The sequence below is a fragment of the Accipiter gentilis genome, chromosome 3 (assembly GCF_929443795.1).
Source record: "Accipiter gentilis chromosome 3, bAccGen1.1, whole genome shotgun sequence".
NCBI lineage: Eukaryota > Metazoa > Chordata > Aves > Accipitriformes > Accipitridae > Astur > Astur gentilis.
This window is the reverse complement of record NC_064882.1, coordinates 46,121,328-46,141,965: the sequence shown is the minus strand read 5'-3', so window position 1 is coordinate 46,141,965 and position 20,638 is coordinate 46,121,328. Positions and strand designations below refer to the sequence as shown.

The following is a 20,638-nucleotide window of genomic DNA, read 5'->3' as shown; positions in this document are numbered from 1 at the left end:
ATGGCAACAAAGCCTTTGGGGTGGGAGCTGAAATCCTTCAGAGGATCCTCCCTCTCAAGGATGCTATGTAAGAAGTGATTGATGGGAAGTAAAACAGTGCTAATTGCAATGGATGTGTACTGACAACTTGATAGTTGCTGTGATAATTACAGTAATTAGTGAGATACTAGCATTTTTCCCCTGTGTCTAGGCTATAAATGGAAAATGTAGAGAAGGTACGTGTGAGAGGAGGGTATCCATGACTCAGGCTCTGGGGTGGTCCCGTAACTTGGGGGAGAATGTGCCAAGGTCCTGGTTGTGGAGGTAACTTGGTGTCAGACTTGTAAAGCAATTCAGAGCTTGATTCTTACTGAGCTTACTAAGGGGAACTGAGGGTTTAAATGTATCTTGACAATCTGGTCCTCAACATGCATTCAAGCCTGGCTGGTTTCCCATTGGAAGGAAGATCCATATAACAAAGCACAGTTCCCATTTCCTCACTCAATCTTAAGCTGTTGAAGGAGAGAACAGGACTGTCAGTCCTTGACCAGTACTGTGAGTGCTAACTCTGTGTGTGGATTTCCAAGGACTGTGAAATGGCAAGGATGCATTTGGAGTTTGATCCCTCAATTAACAAACGTCACAGCTGACAAATACAGAAAGGAGTTGAGGTTCTGTAATACAGCATGGCTGTTTCTTCCGTCTCAAGGCCAACAAGTCTGGGACAGCAGAGGAAACCAGCAGATAGTTGAGACAGTTTCAGCTGCTGCTGGGTTTTTTTGTTGTTTTGTTGTTTGGGTTTTTTTTAATTGATTCAAAGCTAAATGTTATACACAAAGGAATAAAACTTTGTTGGGAGTGGGAACGATAGAAATTTAGGGAGTGTTGAAAAAGGTGGTAGGCTGGATGGCATTCCCCATCTCCCACTTCAGGCTCCCTGACTGGGAGCACTGGGGAGAGATGGTTCCCGGTTTGAGAACAACTGCATTAGGTTGCACCGAGATGCATACAGGTAACTTTTCATGCTGTTGAGAACAGAGTCCGTATCTTCCAAATAACTTTTCCCATGTTTCTGCAAACGTCTTGAACTATTTAAACCTGAAGAGGATTTTAAAGGCTAGAATTTTGCTTTTAGGCTAGCTTATATACTTTAACCTAGGTAAAAGACCTAATTTTTTAAAATTCTGCTTTCTATGTCAGGGTATGTATATGGTGCATAGGCATTCATCTATAAGCACTCTGTTAGGATAAGCCTTGAAAATGCAAACCTTCAATGCGTTAATGCATTAATGCATAAAACTCCTTTTCTTCTATAATGTGATCTGAATGGTCAAAGTGATTCCAGAATCACTGGTTGGGTGGCAGTAAGTAACCTCTGCAAAACTGCTTGTGAACTACACAGATCCAAGAAGACCTTTGCCGTTAGGTACTGCGTACAGCTGTCTAATGCTCTGACCTCTTCTTAACACAGTACCTGAAATTAAAGAATTTTGAGGAGGAAGTCAGAGCCCACCGAGACCTGGATGGGTTCTTGGCCAGAGCCAGCATCATCCTTGATGAAACAGCCACCTCCTTGGACGATGTTCTTCGAGAGATGTTGAAACACTTTGCTGAAGATCCTGAGAACATGGAGCCAAGCTGCAACTTTGAAAAAATCATGAGCACTTTATTCACGGATTCAGGGACCCCACGAGAAGGGAACGGTAATCGACTCTTGATTTGCTTTTGCCTGCGGGTTACTGTTAAGTTGTTAGCCTTTCCATTGGTGGTGTGTTGAACACTCACTACTGCATGGTCTCCAGACTTGCATGTTGCATGTGACACTAGGGGTTCATTTTTCCATGTCACTCAGACTGAAGGGGTCTCATGTCTCCAGGATTTTTATGTTTTTGTGGAGTCTTGCCCCTATTTTGTTAAGATGACACACAGTGGTGTTCTCTGGGGTAAGAGTTCTACAGCACTGGAGTGTCTTGTCTGTTTGGACCCCTTAGGTGTGCTTGTCCTCAGACAAGCATCCGATGCTCTTCAGCAGAGACACGCTTGCTGGTGTCTCTTCAGAAATGGCTCCTTAGCCTTGTGATTCTGCATCTGAATTCACACAGGCTGGGGAATTTTGCCAGCTTTGGCTGAGTAATTGGTTGGGGAGGGCTGAGCCTTCGCATTGCTCCGAGCCTACTGGAAGGGCTGAGAGGCGCTTTGTTTTTCTCCAGAAACTCAACTAGGGCAGCCCTAGCCAACGTTGTTGGCTCACATGTCACCTTAAGTTATCAACAAATGTCGTAGCGTAGTCTAAAACACTACCTTGTAGCCCAAGATGTAAAGAAGCTTAACTAAGCGTTGTTTCTCTGTAGGCACCCATGATGTTTCAGAGTCAACAGGAATGAATATACAAACATGTACATCGCACCTCAAATGTAACTGTCACAGCCTGAGTGAATTTGTTTAACAGATATGTCAAGTCCTGAGCATGTAGTAAGCATGTTCATGCTTTGGTTACTTCTTGCTACCTATCTTAGAGCTTTGCATTTATAATCTCTTTAATTTAGGCTTTCTGCCAATAAAGAAAACTTAAGCAGTGCCATAAAATAATGAGAACAGTAATTAGGAAGAGGGGGAGAGAGGGCAGGGGATTCAGAAGGCGATGCCTCTTCCAGTCCTGTCTCTGTGTGTGTGTGTGAGTAATGCTAATCTAATAACCTAATATTGCAGTAGGTTGATGTTGGGAGGAGAAAACAGCTGCCTTTCCAAGCTGTGAATAGTTTAAGGACAGAATTCAAAAGCATCAGAACAAATGTTTCCATCTTTCTCTGTTGTTATCCCCCACCCTTGCATCAATCCACTGTGCAGATAAATAAGTATGCTTGGTATTAGTACTCGGCTTCCATTTGAAAGCAAATATTATTTGCAGTTGCAAACCAAGTATGGACAGCCTGTAATGTTTCCCTCTCTTCTTTTCCTAGTTCATCTCTTATCAGACACAATTCAAGGGGTCACAGCGACAGTCACAGGGGTGCAGTATCAGCAGTCCTGGCTCTGTATCATGTAAGTACCTGGGTTAGATTAGCAGAAACCACTGGCTGCTCAAAACTTGTAACTTTTCCTGCTGCTGGGAAGAATAGCAGTTCAGAATGTGCCGTTGTAAGTCAAGATGGTGATGCCCTCTCCATCCATCCTGGCCTATGGGATCTTAGCCTCCGCATTGGGCTATTCTTTTTTTGCAAATGAACAAGCAGTGACTGCAGTCTCTACAGGTCATTAAACTCTTGGATGCTATCGAAATCTGGTGTTAACAAGCTAAGAATGCTGAAAAAAATCTGAGCCAGAAAATGCAAATTACTGAGAAATGTTAATGAGAGGAACTTCTGAAAGGGACAAGCAAACTGGTTCATGGACTATGGTGCCTGCCAAAGTCTGGGAACTTGTACCAAAAGATTTCTTAGGTCCTTCATGAAAACATCTGAGCTTTGTAGCTGAAAAACGAAGTCAAATTCTGACACTATTTAGACACTGGTTACTTTGGCTGACAATTAATTCAGACGCTGATTAATTGTCAACACTGTTAAACATTGGAGGAGACACTTAAGACAGTAAGGACTCTGTCACCTGGGATTTATGAGACATGGTGGCTTCACCCCAGCTTCTACTTGACCAAAACTGGGTTTTGAAATTATTGTCTCAAAGTCAAGCATGTTGGGTGATCCAAGCTGTCCCTTCACAGAGGAAGGCCAGCGCCTGAGTCACTAAGCCAACCAGAGCGATGCGATTTGTCTGTTGTCTGTTCCCTTATGCATATGCAGTCTCTAAGTCAAGTTGTCAAGAAATATGTTAATTCCCAGAGAAATTACTAGGATATGTGGGATAGTTGCCTAAAGGCTTGGGGAGTGCATGCACATATTTTAGCCTTCACAGGCAGTTTGCTAGGACAACTGTCACAATAGCTTTCCTTCTGCTAGTAGTTCTTTTCTCCTACCCTCTGCTTATGGCTGGAAAAAATGTAGAGTATTCTGCCTTGGAAACAGATGATTTAAAAAAAAAAAAAAAAAAACCACAAAAAACAACCAAAAACCAACAAACCTCACAAACAAAAAAAACACCAACAAAAATTCCCACCTTTTTAATCTCTTGTGAAAGAGAAAGATGTGGTCTCTATGTAAAAACATAACTATTGCCTATCAGGGCTCTATTCCATGAAGTGAACTGGATAATGTCTGTGCTGCATGTGCTAATGTCAGCTCTAGTCTTACACCTGGCACGTACAGAGCAGCTTGCACAAAGAAAATGAGTTTATACAGTAAAATGGTCTTTCTGTGCTGATCAACCAAGAGGGCTTTTGAGCAGTTTTCTCCACTTTGGATGCCATAGGTAGCATAGGAACAGTAAGGATAGGTACATCCTACTCTAGGAAAGGTAGAGGGGGGGTAGTTTCTACCGTGGCATGTGACGTGGCTCTGGAGGGCTTTGGAGACCGTTGACTTATCAAAGCATTTCTAGGGTTCATGATATAAATGCTGTGATTATATACACGAAACTGAAAAGGGTACGTTCAGTCTTTCTGTAGAAAGTGTGCCAAGGCTTTAAATGCATCCATGTGAGTAATGCTAGCTTCCACGACAAGACATGATTTGAAAAAATAAGCTTACAGCCTGAAGGTGTCTTGTGTAAAACTTTCCTTGTTTCTTCCTTTCATTACTCTGAAGAGGGAGAAGAAAGTGGTGGGAAAGTAGTGATGAGTTATTAACTATAATTATCTAATTATTGCACTGTATTTCTTCTGTAGCTATTGTGCAACAGATTGTGAACCATATTTTTAGATCTTACATTTTTCTTGAAGTCAGATTGCAAAACAACTTCCAAAACTCTGAAGTAAAAGGAATTTGTTGATGAAAAAGTTTTCAATGCGAGTGGGAAGAACCTTTAAGATATCTGCTGTTCTTAATTCTTGCATTTCATCTATACTCTTTGTAAATTTTAAATTAACACTGCTGGGTTTTGTGCACATTAACTAACTTTTTATTCCTAGTGGATGAAATAGGCTTAAGTATCATGGTAGGATTATATTAATGAGGAAGAGCAGCTCAGAGATATGGTTTTGGTAGTGTTGCTTCTGCCTTGATTTTGAGGGGAAGTATTAAAGCTGAAATTAGCTTAGAGTCAGAAAGAAGAACCTTGTGTAGGATTTTCACTGTGTTGTGGAGAGCCTGGCTGCAGAATAGCATTCCTAATGGACACAAAAATTTGGTTCTCTCTCTATTCTCTGCTGGAGAGAGGGCTGCTCTTTATCTGACTTACCTTCAGTGGGAAGAGCAGTGGGGAAAACCTAGGGTGAAATAGTCTGTTTCTGTGGGAATTGGTGTTTTCCTGGCAGTTTCAGGTCTATTGAACTGCCAGAAAGGTCAGACGTACCATATGGATCTGGGCTATAGCTACGTGACAGAACAAACCATTGAGGAATTGAAGATATCAAGGTTTGAATGTTCCACTGAAGTCCAGGAAAACAACTGTTTTTTTCTAATTCACAACAGGCTTTAGGGCTTTTTTTGACAAGAATGACCAAAACCTGATCTTGCTGAAGCCATGCCAGGGTACCTAAGCTTATGGAAACCTTGAGACTCCCTCGTTAAAATTCTGCGTAGCTGAGAGCAGCACAGTACTGCATGCCCCGCTAACCAGGAGTCTTCAGCTCTAGAAGAATGAAGGTTGCTAGGTATTTCTGTACGTGATGGCTTTCTAACTAGAAAGCAAATCTTCAGAGTTACAGATTAGCTTCATTAGTCAAGGACACGATCTCATACTTTAGAAACCATGGACACAACTCTTTTTCTCCTACTCTTAGCACTTGCCAGAACAAGAAGACGCAAACTGGCATGGAGATCTCTTGCTACTTCACTGTGAAGCTGCTGGTTGATTGTTCGTTGAAGAACTTTGGGATGAGGGATAGCCAGACCTGTCCCAGAATGGGGACTGCTGAACTGCTATCCTCAGACTTACTCAGTTATTTAGCAGGAGGAAGTTCTGCTGTTAGTAGGAGCTTGGGGAGGTACTTTGGTACCCCTCCAGCACGCAATGACTGCAGCAGGTAGATGTACTGCCAGGAGGGCGCTCAGGGCCCCATGAACCACCCAGACCTACCATGACCCACAGCCTGGAGGGGGTAAACTGGATGCTTTGCATGTCTACATCAGGAAGTGGTGGGGAAGAAGCCCCTGTGAGAGCTATTGGGTTTGGTGTTGCACAGTTTTGGGGCTCAAAAGCCCAAGGCAGGCCCCCTCCACTTATCCAATGGAGAGTATGTGGAGAAGTGGCTCTCGTCACAAGCCAAGTCCTATCACACCCAGTTGCTTCCTTTACTCTCTGACAAATGGAGATGCAAATAACTATTTTTAATTGGTTTTTTTTCCTTTGGAGTGAAGGATACCTAATGCTAAGGATGTTAAAGTAACTGTGGTGGATCTCTTTTCTTGATGTCCTCCTAGGAGAAACACCAGCTGTGGGGGTTATTTGAACAAATGCTCCCTGAGCCGAATGGAATTCCCCAGGCATCACAACTTCCAGGCTATGTTCTTCTTGCCAGGAGATAGATATAATTGCTTTCTTCCAGAGCTGAATCCTTAGAAAAACATGAAAGCAAGCTGCTTCATAGTCTGGATTGCGTTGTTGAAGAGCCATTTCCTTTGGCTGCATTGATAAGGCGCATGGACTGGTGAAGGACTTATTTTCAGTGCATTCAACTGATTTGCTAAAACTGTTTTAACAGGCAAAGCAGAGGAAAAAAGCCTCTCTGCAAGCAAAGAGTGGTTTAGTGCTGTGTGTTGCTATAAAATTACTTTTGATACAGCGTGTCATTGCAATGATTCCTGTGGAGGAGTTTAACTCGGAAAAATCCAGGTAGCCTTTCAAAAACAGGTATTGTGAGGTTATTTTGTGATATCAAGCAAGACTGCCATTCAAATAGAGGAAAGTTTAAGAGTAGTAACTTCTTGGATTTAATCTGTAACCGATGGTTTTGTGAAACGTGTTACTAATGGTTCTCTCAAAAGTAATGCAAAGCCTATTTCAAGTGTTCAAGGATTTGTCAGGACCCAGGGGTTTGTGGGTCTATAGAAGAGCTGTGTTGCTTCTGATTTAGCTGTTGAATAGATTTCAAATAGAGATGCTTCAGTTACTGTGTATTCCTCAGAATATTGCCCCTTCTTTCAAAGAGCAAAATGGGATGCTATGGGAAATCAACCAGTTCAACTGTTTAAAACAAATATTATCCTTTAGAGGAATGGTTACAAGCTTTGGAGTCTTGTAAACAAGAGCCTCTTCTCCAAAACTTATAACCATCATCTCTCAAGTATTCTTTGTGTTTGAAGAACTGATTAATTTTAAGTGCCTAGCCACCCTTGTTGGGCTGTCCCGGGTTATGCTGGAGAGCTGAAACTCTTGCAGGTGCTGTGTTATGAAAAGGAGTTCTCAAATTCAAACCTTTTATTAGAAATTTGGGTCCCGAAGGGGATCTGTTGGAGAGAAGGATGACTCATTTCAGTGCCTGCAGCATGTGTACAGGGAGGAGGAGATGTCTCCTGATGCATTGACCTGTAAGAAATACTTTCCCCTGGAGAAATAAGTAGCTAGAGAGGATGGGTCTTCCTGGAGCCCAGCAAAATGTGCTTACCGGTCCAAAACAATATCCAGCTTGGAGCGATTTTATTGCTGAAACAAGCCTGTGCCAAGCTGTGGGTGAGCTGCCTTGCTGGTCACAGCTTCATTCCTCACTTGCAAATTCTGGTTTCTGAAAGCTTGTGCCTGGAGCTGCTCTGCAGAGGAAGATTTATTTGCAGTGGATGAGAACAAGAAGTGTCATTGTTGTTCAGAATCGGGACAGGAAAAGGCTGGCTAGCTGATTACCTCTGCTGGGCACTTTTTCTTACTGCAGGGGATAATTTGTTTCTGAATTAACTTCCGTTCTTGCCCTGTTTAAAGAGGGTTCCTGTTTCTCTTGGGTCTCCATAGTTTGACCCTTTTTATGATTTGGTTGAGAAATGTGTTATTACTCTGATAACATCTTGGGTGTGGGGCAGACCTGCGGCGTGTGTGACTCGGTATATCAGTGATTCTGGTGGAGCGTTGCCAGTTCTCGCCATCAGTGCCACACTCAACGCTGCTAGATATGCAGCCTGGAAAGAGGAGGACAGCGAAGCAGGAATGTGTGCTATAATTTAAATGCCCTTTTTATGAGCTCAGTTATTGGAGGATCAAGATAAAATTGCTGAGAACACAACCTGGCATCTCATTAAATCACAACTCAACATTTCCTTGTGTGACTAATACTGGGTGAAAATAGATTTTTCAGCTTTCTGGCCAAACCAAAGGAGAATCAAATTTAGCTCAACCCAAAGCAAGAGGGAACTTGGAGGCTTTGGCCAAACCAGACTTGATTTAGAGTCAGCTGAAAATGCCTTGCTAGTTCTCAGGTTTTTTGGGGCTTTGGCTATTTACCCTTCAGAATTTTTTTCTTAGTGGGAATTTACTTAAGTGCTAATTGAAAAAAGTTACTTCATTTTGAGAGTGACTCTCTTCTTGGCCTGAACTATGCTGAGTTTTACCTGCAGTCTTGTATAACTTGGGATTTCTCCACATGAACCAAATAACTTTTTTGTCCTTTACAAATATTTGCACAAGTCTAATAGGGACTGCAGTTTTGGTTTATATTATATTTGTATCTGGATTCTGGAATTAAAACAAAAATGGGAGCTTTAAGTTTTACACCAGGGAATAGGATTTGAGTCAGCTAAATAGTGGCTTGAATTTGAAGAAAAGCTTGAGATGCTGAATGATGCGTGGGCAGAAGTGACTTGGCCTTTCACTATAAGTACTGAGACACCTTTTTTTTTCTTCTGCCCCCAAATGATATAACAGAGCGAGACCAGGCTCAGTGCAGGTGCCTTTGTGCAGAATGCACCCTCGCTGTTTCTCCCCTTCATGCAGCAATGCTCGGGTGCATCAGACCTCTGTGGCACCTGTTTAAATCTTGTTTTACTCTGGTTTACCCTCACTAAACCAACTCAGCCTGATTTGTAAGGGTATTATTGACTTAAATTGTGTCCATACATTGACCTAAACAATGTTGGAAATTCTTCAGTGGTCCACTCTTGGTTTTACTGGTATAAGTGATACTGGGATTCAGATGCACATGTCAGTGTCATCAGAGCTCTTTACAGAAGAGTTGGAAGAAACTGTCTCATAGGTGTGAGAAGGCTCAAACTCTAGTACTGTGGATAAAACTAATTCGGACAAAAATGGGTAATGACGACAGTGGGTTTCTTGGTGTCTTGTGAATGTGCTCAGTTTTGCTAAATCTTCCAGTACCGCTTAAGCGCTGCGAGATTCTCATGTTGCACACTTTCCCAGTCCCTCAAGGTGAGGAAACGGTGGACTCCTGATTTAAAGAAACACGGGGTTTTGGTGCAGCTGCCAGGAACACCAGCTTGTATGTGACAGCTATCCAATAACAAAGAGCAGCCTTTTAGAGTCAAATTTTCCCCTCCATATCCCGCTCAAGAAGCTCTTGAGCTGAAGTGATGTAGCCGTATGGATTGGTACTGTTGGTAGGACAGTCATCTCTGGAAAGCACAGCCTTAGAGGCAAGTTACTGGAGCTGAAACATAACCCTGTCCCTTCAGGGAGAAAGCTAGTTACAGAAGAACAACTGGCTTGGTTAATTATTGCACTATATAATAGATTTTTCCAAATGACTTCCTATAATGCAACATGACTTCATGTATTGCAGCTAGGGGAGCAGGGCTCTTGCACATTGGCTTTCCTGCCTTGGGTAGGAGCAAGTTGAAATTCTGTTTTTTGTGAGGTTTCAATTCTTGGATTTATTCAAATGGGGTAGGAGCAGGCAAGCAGGTACTGCTGAGCGGCACTGCTGAGAGAGAGATGGTTTGTAACTTGTACCTCCACAACACATACAAACTTATGTTCATGTGCATGCTTTAGTGTCCTGCCCCACTTCGGACATCGTGTGCTGGTGTGATCAGCCCTTGCTTCGTAATTAGTCTTCTCTGGCCATACTTTGTACTTCAGTAGTTTCTTGCTAGGTCAGGTACTGCTTGATAGACGTGGTTGGAAAGGGATGATGTCTGGAAAGTGTTAGTACAGCTCTGTGAGCTATAGGTATCTGATATCTGCTTCTGGCCATCTCTGGAATAGAAATGATGTTCAAAATGCCCAGAAAGCCTTCCTTTTCAAAACAAATTAATTGATGAGCTCAACAGCTGAGGTATGAAAATGCTGAGAACGGAGCTCAAAATAAGGGTCATCCTTGCTATAATGGTGCATTAACCAGTCACTGTTGCTGTTCAGGTGGATGAAGGTGAGAGAACTGAAGGTGTTGGACCACTTGAAAGTTCCACTGTTAGTCTAAAGCCCAGAGGTTGTGTATCTTCCCCATTGATATGTTGAACTATAACACAAGGAGACTTGTATGCTGTCCAGCCACAGCAGGATTGCTACTGAGGGCTTTGATTTGCTTGTGAAAACCAGTGTTGTCTGTGGTCATTTGATCCCTTTGGAGGGAAGGACAAGGGTTGTTGCAGATCCAAACCATGGGTTTAATTGAAAAGATAGCTTGCACTCTATTTTCAATTACTTTAGAAGAGATTTATTCCTAACCTTAGGACCTGCCGTGATCTTTCTCCCTGTCAAAGCTGACTCCGAGTAGAAAAAGGACAAGAGGCTGTGGTGGAGGGGAGCTAGGAAATAAATGAAATACTGTCATCTTACTCATGACCTATATTTTTCTAATTAAGCTGTTTGGTTGCTCTCAGACTTGTGCCTTTGTCAGATTAATTTGTGTAAGTAGGCTGCTTCCAATCTGTGATCAGGAAGTCAAACTCAATAAGAAAATACTTGGTGGTGTGATTTTTTTGTATGCAAGTTATTAAGAACTTAATAGAAAACATTATGTGCCCCTGACTAGTACATCTGTAGCCAAAGATCTTCAGGAACCATTACTGGAACGATCTTTGGGGTGTGAGAATACATCTTAAAAGGAAAGAAATGGGCTAGTATTATGAAAGAGGAGTTAAAGGAGTGATGAATCCTCCTATTACAGAGGACTGGTAGGTGCTTGCTAGACGAATAAAAGAGAGCAAGCAATCAAAGTGACTTTGAACCAGGGAAAAAAATCGCTGAGGTAGGAAAACATGCTTCCCTACCTCTTTCAGTGTCAATAGGCAAACCCTGTGTACGTATTTCACCAGTGCTTGTCAGAAGATTCAAGTAGTAAGTGGCTTTAATGGGAACAGGAGAGCTGCTCTCCAGGCTGGTGTTAGCCTCCTCCTGTCACTGCACCAAGCCACTTTGCTGTTTTTGCAGTTTCCCAGCAGGAAAAATGATGGCTACCCAGATTACAGCTCTGTTTAAATATCCCAGGATACAGACAGACCTGGTCTTTCATGGCCTCCAAAGATGATCTCTGTGTTTATTTCAAACAACTTGTTATGGGAGTCCAACAGCCATCATGTGCCCAGCAGGGCCGGCTGGATTGCAGCCGAGGATTTCCCTCTGAGCAGTAATTCTGCCTGCTACAGCCTTTGTAGATCTTGAGCAAGGAGGTCAGCTTGGCTTCTATAACACACCTGTACCAGAAAGGGGAAAAATAACAGCTGAGAGCAAATAGGGAAAGCCATTCAAACAGAGAGATCTGCCCAAGGCAAAAGTGGCAATATGTTGGTTTGGCACCTTGCCTTAAATGTTTCCAAAAGCACTTTGGGAGATCAGGTGAAATGAAATGAAGTGTAAACTGCTCTCCAATAATGGTGCTCTTTTTCTAAGAGGGCTTTTTTGTAGAAGCTTCTGTAGTAGAGCAAGTGCTAGGTATGTTACCAGGTAATCAAAAGAGTGCTGTTAAAAAGCAGATGGGGGAATAGGGAGAATACACCTTGAAATCTTTAAAGTTATTTCCCATAAAAACATGGATGTCAAATTCTACAAAAGAGTTAGCAGAACTGGGCTAATGGTAACTTAAAGTCACTGTTTAAGACTTCCGAAGTGACCCTTTCGTAACCAACAACATTTCGTGTTTCTGTAAGTTGAAATGTGTGTTTATAAATCTTGTGCACTAGGAGAGAGCATGCCATGTGTCACAATGCCAAGTATAACATTGCCATCTTCCTTGACAGTTGCACTATAAAGTCTCTTCAGCGACGTCATGTTTGCATCAGCCGCCTGGAGAGGCCTCAGAATTGGGGCGAAAACTCCTGCGAAGTCAGATTTGTGATACTAGTCCTGGCTCCTCCTAAAATGGTGAGTATTGTGTTCTTGTTTGCCCTGGTGCTTCAGAGGGTTCTCCCAAGATTGCTTTTCCTTGGTCGTCTTCTAGGGTTAATAACATCATATTATTTTTAAAAAACAAGGGGATGTGAAAAGGCCTGAGATCTTCTCAGCAGTTGTCGAGATGGTTTATACTAACAGCGTCTGTGAGGGGTAGATTAGTCAGCTGTGTCCTCATCTCATACTGGAGAATGGCCTCTAGCCTGACTAGGAGGAGAACACTGCAGATCAAGTGTGTCTGTAGTCCCCATACGATTTTTTCTAGAGCTACAGCTATGATGCATGTATTATTCCACAGATTTCCCTCTGTGCATCTTTACCAGTTTAGCTACTATTTTTAGAGGTAAGGAACGCTGTTCCTGGTTAAAGCCATGCTTGTGAAGGGTTCTTGTTAGTCTGCAGCTGATGCCCCGCTGTAAAGGTCTGGGTTGCTTCCCAGCAAACTCTTGATGGGACCGACATTTACACTGCAGATGTGGTTGCAGCAGTTGTAGGTGGACTGAGGTAACCAAGAAGAAGATGTAGTTTTGTGAGCTCTGTTGCAGTATGGGTGAGACTATTTGGGAGCTGGGGTGCTTGTAAGGTCAGACTGTCCCGAGGTCCTTTGGGATGTGTTTTCATAGCTTTTGACACTTGAAGCAGCGAGGTTACACTTGCTCAAGTGTACTTAATGGTTCTTTGGTTTAGAGAAGGCCAACAAATGGCATAGTAGTACATATTTACTGCAATATCATGGGGGGCATCAAGGTTAATTGGGGATCCCTGTCCTGTCTTCCTCGAAAGCACTGGCTTGATCAAGATGGTGTGTTCTTCCAGCTAATGGTTGAGCAGTTCAAAGCTCAAGACCTTTTCACACCTAAGCTGGCTGTTTACACCTTGGGGCTACTAGGTCTGTGCTTCTGGGAGGTGCTGGAGAGACTGAGGACCTTGTCTGGAACAGGACATATCCTGATTCAACTTCCTGGCCTTCAATGCAATCTGTGTGACCTTGGGACCCTCTAGTCTGGTCTGTCTCCTCCCTCCCTTCTCCACCACCACCGTTGTTTAAATGGAAATACTGGTGTTTCCTTATTTCCCAGGATTTCTGGCAGATCTTTCCCAACTGAGCAGTTCAATGCTTTTGGCATAGATCTCAAATACAACAGGCTGAAAACATATTGATGTTCCTTACAAAAAGCAGCAGGCAAACAACTAAACCCATGTGCAATTGCATTGATCTCCTTTTCATTGTATGGCAGTTTGCTTATCTCCGGCCAGCTACGTGCAAAGCACCCAGCGAACAGCTCTGCATCCGCTTATATCCTGAAAGTTTGCAGTTCCAATGGACAGCATCAAATTAAGGAAAGGGAGTGGAGGCCAAGCAGAGCTGCAGTTGCCAATAGGCTTTTTATTTTAAATGAGTTTATCTAGCCAGCTCTAAGTACGCATTTCTGGTACAGCAGTTAAAATAATTAACCTGCTGACAGTAACAGATTAAATGAGCCTTGCTTGGGGAGAAAAAAAAAAAAAAGCCCAGAAAATGGGCATCTGTTGTGCTGAAGAATCCAGATCCTTGGCCTTCACTAATACGGAGGATGGAAAAAACTTGTTCTATTGCAAATCTCTGCACGCTCTTCCTCTAAATTGTTCATCTCTCTCTCTCTGGGAAAGCAAAGAAAGGGAGCAGCATTGGGCAGCTTAAAGTAACCCCTTGCCACATCTAGCCCAAAGACCACTGCTGCTTAGAAGGGAAAGGAGAAGCCTCCCCTGTGGTGGCAAGTCCAGGCTGGTTCAGTCTGCAATGACCAAGTTTACAAACTCTAAAAGCAACTCCCAGAGCAGATTACCTTCACTGAAATCCAAACGCTTCCCTAGAAACTTAAATTGAACATGTCCTAGCAGGTGTGTCTGAAGGGATGTTACCCGTGATGGAGAGAGGGTGATGGAGAGAGGTGGAGGCAGGGCAGTGTGAGTGATGGAGCAAATATAGTGTTAGTGATGACTTTGGGACTGGTGCAGTGCTGCCCACATGTCCATGCCTCTGTGTCAAGCAACACTGAATTATTTGGTTGTGTTCACGAAGAAATTGCTCATCTGCTTTGTTATGAATCATGAAAACTAATTCAGATCAATCGCATATGCTCGCTACTGCTTTTCACAACACCGTGAGGAGGTTGGAGGCTGTCCAAAGGAGGGTGGTTGTTTGGGTGTCTCTAGCCATTGCTGCATGGTAAGTGTCGAGTGTAATTAAGGTGGGTGGGTTAAAACTTTGCATCAAAAGGAGCCCTTAATGAGCTATGGTTTTACATAACTTTGCATTGGCAAGTATCTGTCCTGACCAAAGTGGCACAAGCAGTTGAGCCAGTCGGGGTTTGTAGAACTTGGGTTTGTGCAGGGCTGGGGAGCTCAGTCTCCTTTACTGTTCCCTTTGTATCTAATTTCCAAGGTGCTTGGAGCAATACAAAAGCGGGCTTGGATACTTTTGAAGCTGGACCCTCAAAAAATTAGGCCTGTGTCTCACAGAAACGTTAAAGCCTGCAAATAGGCACTTGTTCTTTTTTCATGTTTGCAGCTCTCCCATCCCTTCCAAGCATTTAGTGAAGATAGACAGTGCTGCTTGTGTGTGTGCTCAGCTGCTTCTTTCATATGCTTTCCTCCATGCTGGTAGTTACTTTAGCTAAGAGCTCTAAATCTCCACTTGTGCTGCCAGAATTGCCCTAGAGAGGCCAGCTGAATTGAGTTTTAATGCCCAGAAAATGGGAATCTGATGAAGCAGATGTGCACAATAATCTCAGTCTTCTAGAAAAGACGTCAGGGCTCTCCTACCTGCAGGAACCTTGAATACAGTGTCTTTCCAACCCAGTAGCAGTAATGCTGAGATGCTGTAGTATAGCAAAGACTCTTTATTTGTTTAGTCTTAGCAGCCTTGAAGGGAGACTGGGGATAAAAATGCATACTTGGTGTAATTCAGCTTTGGATCAAGTCCTGGGAAGTTGATTAACTAAGATTGATCAGTGTTTCTGGTCAGGGCCCGTATATTGATGCCTTGACAGGATCCTGCTGTGGTTGGTTTGTCCGTCTGCAACAGCTTCCACACGTGCCCTTCTTCATCGGATGTTTCTAGGGTCCTGGACGCCAGGCAGCTTGCTTTTCAGATGGTGTCCGGTGGGGTACCTCAGTAATTTAACCTTTCAGAAGTGAAAGAAAATAGTTTTACAAGGGGGTTTTTTTCTGTCTCTTTTCTGCTCAGAAAAGTACCAAAACAGCCACAGAAGTGGGCAGGACCTTTGCCACAATGTTTTCGGACATAACCTTTCGGCAGAAACTCCTAGAAACCAAAACGGAAGAGGAGTTCAAGGAGGCCTTAGTCCACCAACGCCACTTGTTGACGGTGGTGAATCAGAGACCCTCAGCGATGAGCGATGGGCACAAGTCACATGGTCCTAAGCCACTCAAGGTAAGGTTGGCCAACATCTGCCGTGCCCCTGCTTCAGTGGTGTCCAAATGCATAAATGCAAGGGGTTTGGGGTAAGGAGATGGAGCAGTTGTCCTGCTTACATCCATTGGGCTCTCCTAGCAAGCTCTCGGCACTGAGGTTTCCACAAACGGCTGCTGTGTGTATGTCCCTTTTCCTCAGCTCCTGCTGTAAATCTGAAGAGAAAAAAAAAAAAAAAAAAAAAATCAAACCCCAAAACACTTCAAAGAGGCAGGTGCTGAAGGGATGCAGAGCAGTAGGGGGTTGAAATGGTTGCAAGACTTTGATTCCAGATGCTTAGTCAAGGGTGGGATTAATGGATCACTGTGCGTTGTCAGTCCAAGGTACTTAATCCTTAGAATCAGAAGTCTCTGAAGGAAGCTGCTGCTTGTCTTTCCTGCAGCCAAAAGACTTCTTGGCCATCTCTGCATGGTAATTTCACTTAAAAGTTGCCTGTCAGTATTTGGCCTGACTTCTTACTGTTTGATCTGTAGCTCTGTAAAATGTTACTTGCTTTGTACTTTAAAGTTTGAGGGAAATGCTGTAACTCAGCTTTCTTTTCTGGAATTTCCTGTGTATTGGTCACTGCTTTGCTTTTCCGTTCAGAAATTCATTCTTTAACCAGACAGCATACCTGAAAAACAAACTGTGCCATCTCTAGCTTGCTGCTCCTGTCTCTGAATTACAAATAACCTTAAAGCTTTGGGTTGCCTACAGTGCAGAAGCCTGTTAACTTATCACTTTTTTTCTCCCGCCGGAATAGACTTAAGGGGTTTTGATCTGCACATCTGGAAATGAGCAAAGCTCATGTTTTTTCTGCAGAATCCCCTTGCTTATACGTAGCGCTCTGAACTTTCCTAGACCCCATACCTGCTCTTAAGTTTGCAGAATAAGTCCTGAAACCCTCTTTAAACCTAGGTCATTCAGAGCGGTGGTATTCAGAGTGGTTGCAGTAATGTAATTTAGGTACAGTAGGTTTAACCCTTTGCACTTGTTCTTTCAAAGGAGTTTTTGTTAAAGCAGTTGAAGCTTCTGGCTCTATCTTCTGCTAAAACCAGCCCTTTTTAAATGTCTGCAGAGGATTTTCTGCTCTGTGGTTTGGTGAGCAGGAGGGCTGGATGCAACACGGAGCTTGTAGGTGTTGGCCCTGAGAAGTGGTGGTTCCTATCTGTCTCGCTGGGTAAGCAGCCTTTGCCAGGCAGATTTTCAACAGCTCTGAGCCAGTGCTGTAGATAGTGATGCTTGTTTCTTTAGCGCTTGCTCTTGGCATTGACCATTCTTGGTCTGGATTCGGTAAATGGTTGTTTTTAAGATGTTTTATCCTTCAGCTCTCGGGAGATGCAGCCTGTATAGTAGTAACTCTGCTCTCTCATGTCACTTGGAAGCAGCTGTCCCCCATGCTGTCTTGCCAGCGTAGACCTTAAGAGCTGGGATGGAGATTTCTTTTCCTGGCAAGTAAAGATTTGTCTGGATAAGTGAGGTTGGTTTGAGATCATAGCCTGCATTCCTCGCTTCCTATGAGAGCTATCTCCAGCAGCATCTTCTCCCCCTCTGCCTGCCCTGTGTGATAGCCTTCTAGAAAGGAAGCGTTTAATACGAGCACAGACTCATATGAGACCAGGGCTGTAATTTCAACCTGTGAACCACCCCCAGTGAAATAAATATGCTAATCCAGAGCCACTGTATTATTCAAGTGAGCCCTCAGGAGGGTAAAGTCTCTTGGTAGCATAAAAATCTGCTTCCTGCCTCCTTTCTTCCCTTGGTCCTGCAGCGATGGGAGAAAAATGGTCCTCAAATGCTCTGTGTGTGATTGGGGTTTCTGCAAGTGCTTATTTTTACCTCTGCTGAAATACTAAAGGGGACATGACAGTTGCACACCATGCTGTGCCTACAGCACAGTCAGTTTGCTTTGGCTCATCTCAGAGAATTATTTAGGCAAGGCTAAATACTCAGTCATAATTAAGTCAGCCTGAAATCCTCTTGTTTACTGAAGCATCTAATTGTAATTTTGTTCATGCAGGAGCCCCTAGCAGTTGTGATGCTTTCTAGCTGTGATTTTGTGTCTGATACCTGTGTGGATTTACTGAGAGGGCTGGGCTATGCTTGCTCAGCATCTGCAGGAGGGAGGACAGTGTGTGCCCCTGGTCTATGTAAAATAGTCGTGCAGCCCCCCCCCAGTATTTTAGGGGAGGACTAAGAAAGGGGTGGCATTGTCGGAGCAGGTATTTTCTGTTTGGCTGTGTAAGTGCTGGCTTAGCCTCTTCCTCTAACCCAAAAAATGGCTGCTTATGGCAAGAGACTTGGGAGGATTTGTAAAATGGATAGTGGAAAATTCAAGAACTTCATCTAGGATTTTTTTCTGTGTGTGTTCCTTTTGCTGCTCTTTCCTTCCTTGTGTATTAGGAGCAGCATGGGCAAAGCACTGGAAGTACTTGCAGAAGAGGAGAATAAGGAGACTGAAGGAGAATTTGGTGCTGGGTACCTGAGCTGCCATTCCTAAAGGCTAATAAGCCTTGAGCTTTGGGGGGAGGGAATGCAGCTCTGGTGTCCTGGATAAGACCACCTAGTATCAGGGTATGAAATCAAAAAGACAACAGGGCCATGAGAGAGGTGCCACCACAAATGGGAGTGGAAAGCCAATGGGTCAGCCAGACTCAACCCGCTAAAGGAGAAGGAAGCAGGGAATGGCAGTCCAAGAAATTCCCAACACTGGTGTGTATGAGGAAGCAGATCAAAAAGGGCAAGAATGAAGTGTCAGCACTGTTCCTCCCAAGGTTTTTGGAAACCTCACAAGGTGCAAGCTCGGAAGATGGCAGGAGGTATAAACCAGACTGAAACATGTCTGGAGTAGTTAGACCATAAAAATGCATGGTGGCTAAGTCGGGGGATAAAAGTAAAACAAAAAAGGGGAGTAACTTCAGAGGTCAGTAAACTTGGTCTTTCATCTCCTCACTGCAACCCAAGTTGAGTATGAGGTTAGTAGAGCAGAGAGGAAAGCAGGAGGATTAGCCATAGAGAAGAAACAGCTTTCCCCATCCTTCCCCCTGATGAGGTTTAGCTTGACATCCCCATGCCCCACCCTAGGCTACGCTTGCACATGTGCAAGAAATAAATGCATGAAGGGAACTGGGTGTCTCAAACATAAGCCATCGGCTCCCCCTTCTCTCAAATTTGTCTCAGTGTGCGTTGCAGGACCAGAATTTAGGCAGTGCTTTGCTTTTCTGCACACTCACCGCTGCCTACGAACAGGCATCGTGGATGAGTGCCCCTTCCCTCCCCACCTCGCGCTCAGCCCCAGGCCAGCAGCAAGTGTGTGGCTTCTTCCCCGGAAGATGAGATACCCCGAGCATCGTTTTCCCCGTACTCACTGCAGTGAGACGAGTAAACATATTAGTCATTAAAGCTATTGTGATTCTCTGGATGAGTTGTGCCTTCAGGAATGTCTTTCTGGGGGGGAAAAATTAAATTGCTTTTCAAGTGCATATGGCTTTCATGTCCAAATATGCCTCCAAATATGTTTTAAGCTCATAGCTTTTTCAGAGGTGCTTAAAATGCAGATGTTATGTTGGTGTCTGCCGTCTCCATCCTGATTTGTTCAGGTTAGAGAGTTGAAACTGTCCTAAAGTAATAGAGGTGTATTGGCAAAATGCAACAGAATTGACTTAAGTAGCTGAAATGTGAGATGTCATAGTCACTGATAAAGGAGCTGGTCCTCTGAGGTATCTTTTGCACCCCAAACCCTAGTGTTTGCTGTGCCCAGTGTATTCCTTCTAAAGGAGAGGTTTCCTTGTGTTTTACTTATGGTTCTGATCTTCCAGGTGCTGCAAAGCTGTGTGTAGTCTGTTAAACAAGCACTACAGTGTCAAGTCCTTTCTAAAGCAGTAGTTTTTATCAGTTTCCAGCCAAAGGAAGGTGTCTATGCTGTTTTGAGATGATCTGTTGGTGTAAATTTTGGACCTGTGATTCCCCCCCCAATACTTCCTAGCAGAGGTTATAAATCTTCTGTATCTAATTCTACAGCAAACGTGAAATGTTCTAGATGAGACAGCTGGGGTAATTAGCACTGTGTAAAGGTGCATTTGATTTTGAGTAGTATGTGTACATTGAGTTGAGGATAACAGGAAAAAAATATCTGACAGGTGCCTCATTTGCAAGTGTTGCCTACTCTGATGCTTTCCATGTGCTTTCTGTAAGGATGTAGTTGTGAGAATTGGGAGGCTGTAAGTCAATAGCAGCTGTCAACATATTTCTGAAAAGCTCCTTATTGCCTGTGATGAGCATCAGATCATATAAACAATCATACTGCACCTTGTAGGCCCCCAAACCAGAAATAAAAGGGAATGTGTTGGGTTTTTGGAACCCTTTCACAATGATCTTGCTGTCTTTCAATGGGTGGAAATTATGGCTTGCTTATGTGAAGTTAGTCAAGCTTGTTCACTTTTGGTGGAGTTTGACGTGTAGGCAGTCTTAGTTCCCTTACTACATCTATCGTAGGCAGTCTTAGTTCCCTTACTACATCTATTTGAGGTCTCCCTTTCACATGGCAGTGCCAAGGAAGGGGGCACTTGCTGGGGATCCCGTTTCAGAGGCTTCACGTGGCTTTGGGGAAAGAGGTTGGGTTTTTTTGTGGTGGCATCTAAAGAAAAAGAAGTTGGCTAGAGGGATGGGAAAGGCATCTCTGACCTGATGTTTAACCCCAGGGTACCCAAGGTCTAATCCTGCTGTTGGCCAGGGTGTTTTCAGTGGGTCACACTGCATCAGCTCCCTCACCTGCAAAGCAGAGATGCAGATATGAATGGGAGGGGGAAAATGGAAGGAAGGGGAGGAAAACAGGGTGGTCTGGGGGAATTTTCTCTCTTACAATGCTTTTGAGGATATAAATTG

General features: G+C 43.6%; 1 protein-coding gene across 9 annotated transcripts in view; it reads left to right on the top strand.

The window, feature by feature from the left end:
- SLC4A11 (solute carrier family 4 member 11) overlaps window positions 1-20,638 on the top strand; it is a 93,519-nt gene that overhangs the window by 38,497 nt on the left and 34,384 nt on the right. For 8 of the 9 annotated variants that reach the window (XM_049834902.1, XM_049834949.1, XM_049834893.1 and 5 more), the window contains 5 exons: window positions 1,451-1,682; window positions 2,331-2,393; window positions 2,940-3,021; window positions 12,150-12,273; window positions 15,530-15,736. In XM_049834902.1, coding sequence (XP_049690859.1) covers window positions 1,451-1,682; window positions 2,331-2,393; window positions 2,940-3,021; window positions 12,150-12,273; window positions 15,530-15,736 — 708 coding nt within the window. The remainder of the gene's footprint in view (window positions 1-1,450; window positions 1,683-2,330; window positions 2,394-2,939; window positions 3,022-12,149; window positions 12,274-15,529; window positions 15,737-20,638) is intronic. The other variant, XM_049834912.1, reaches the window with a different exon arrangement.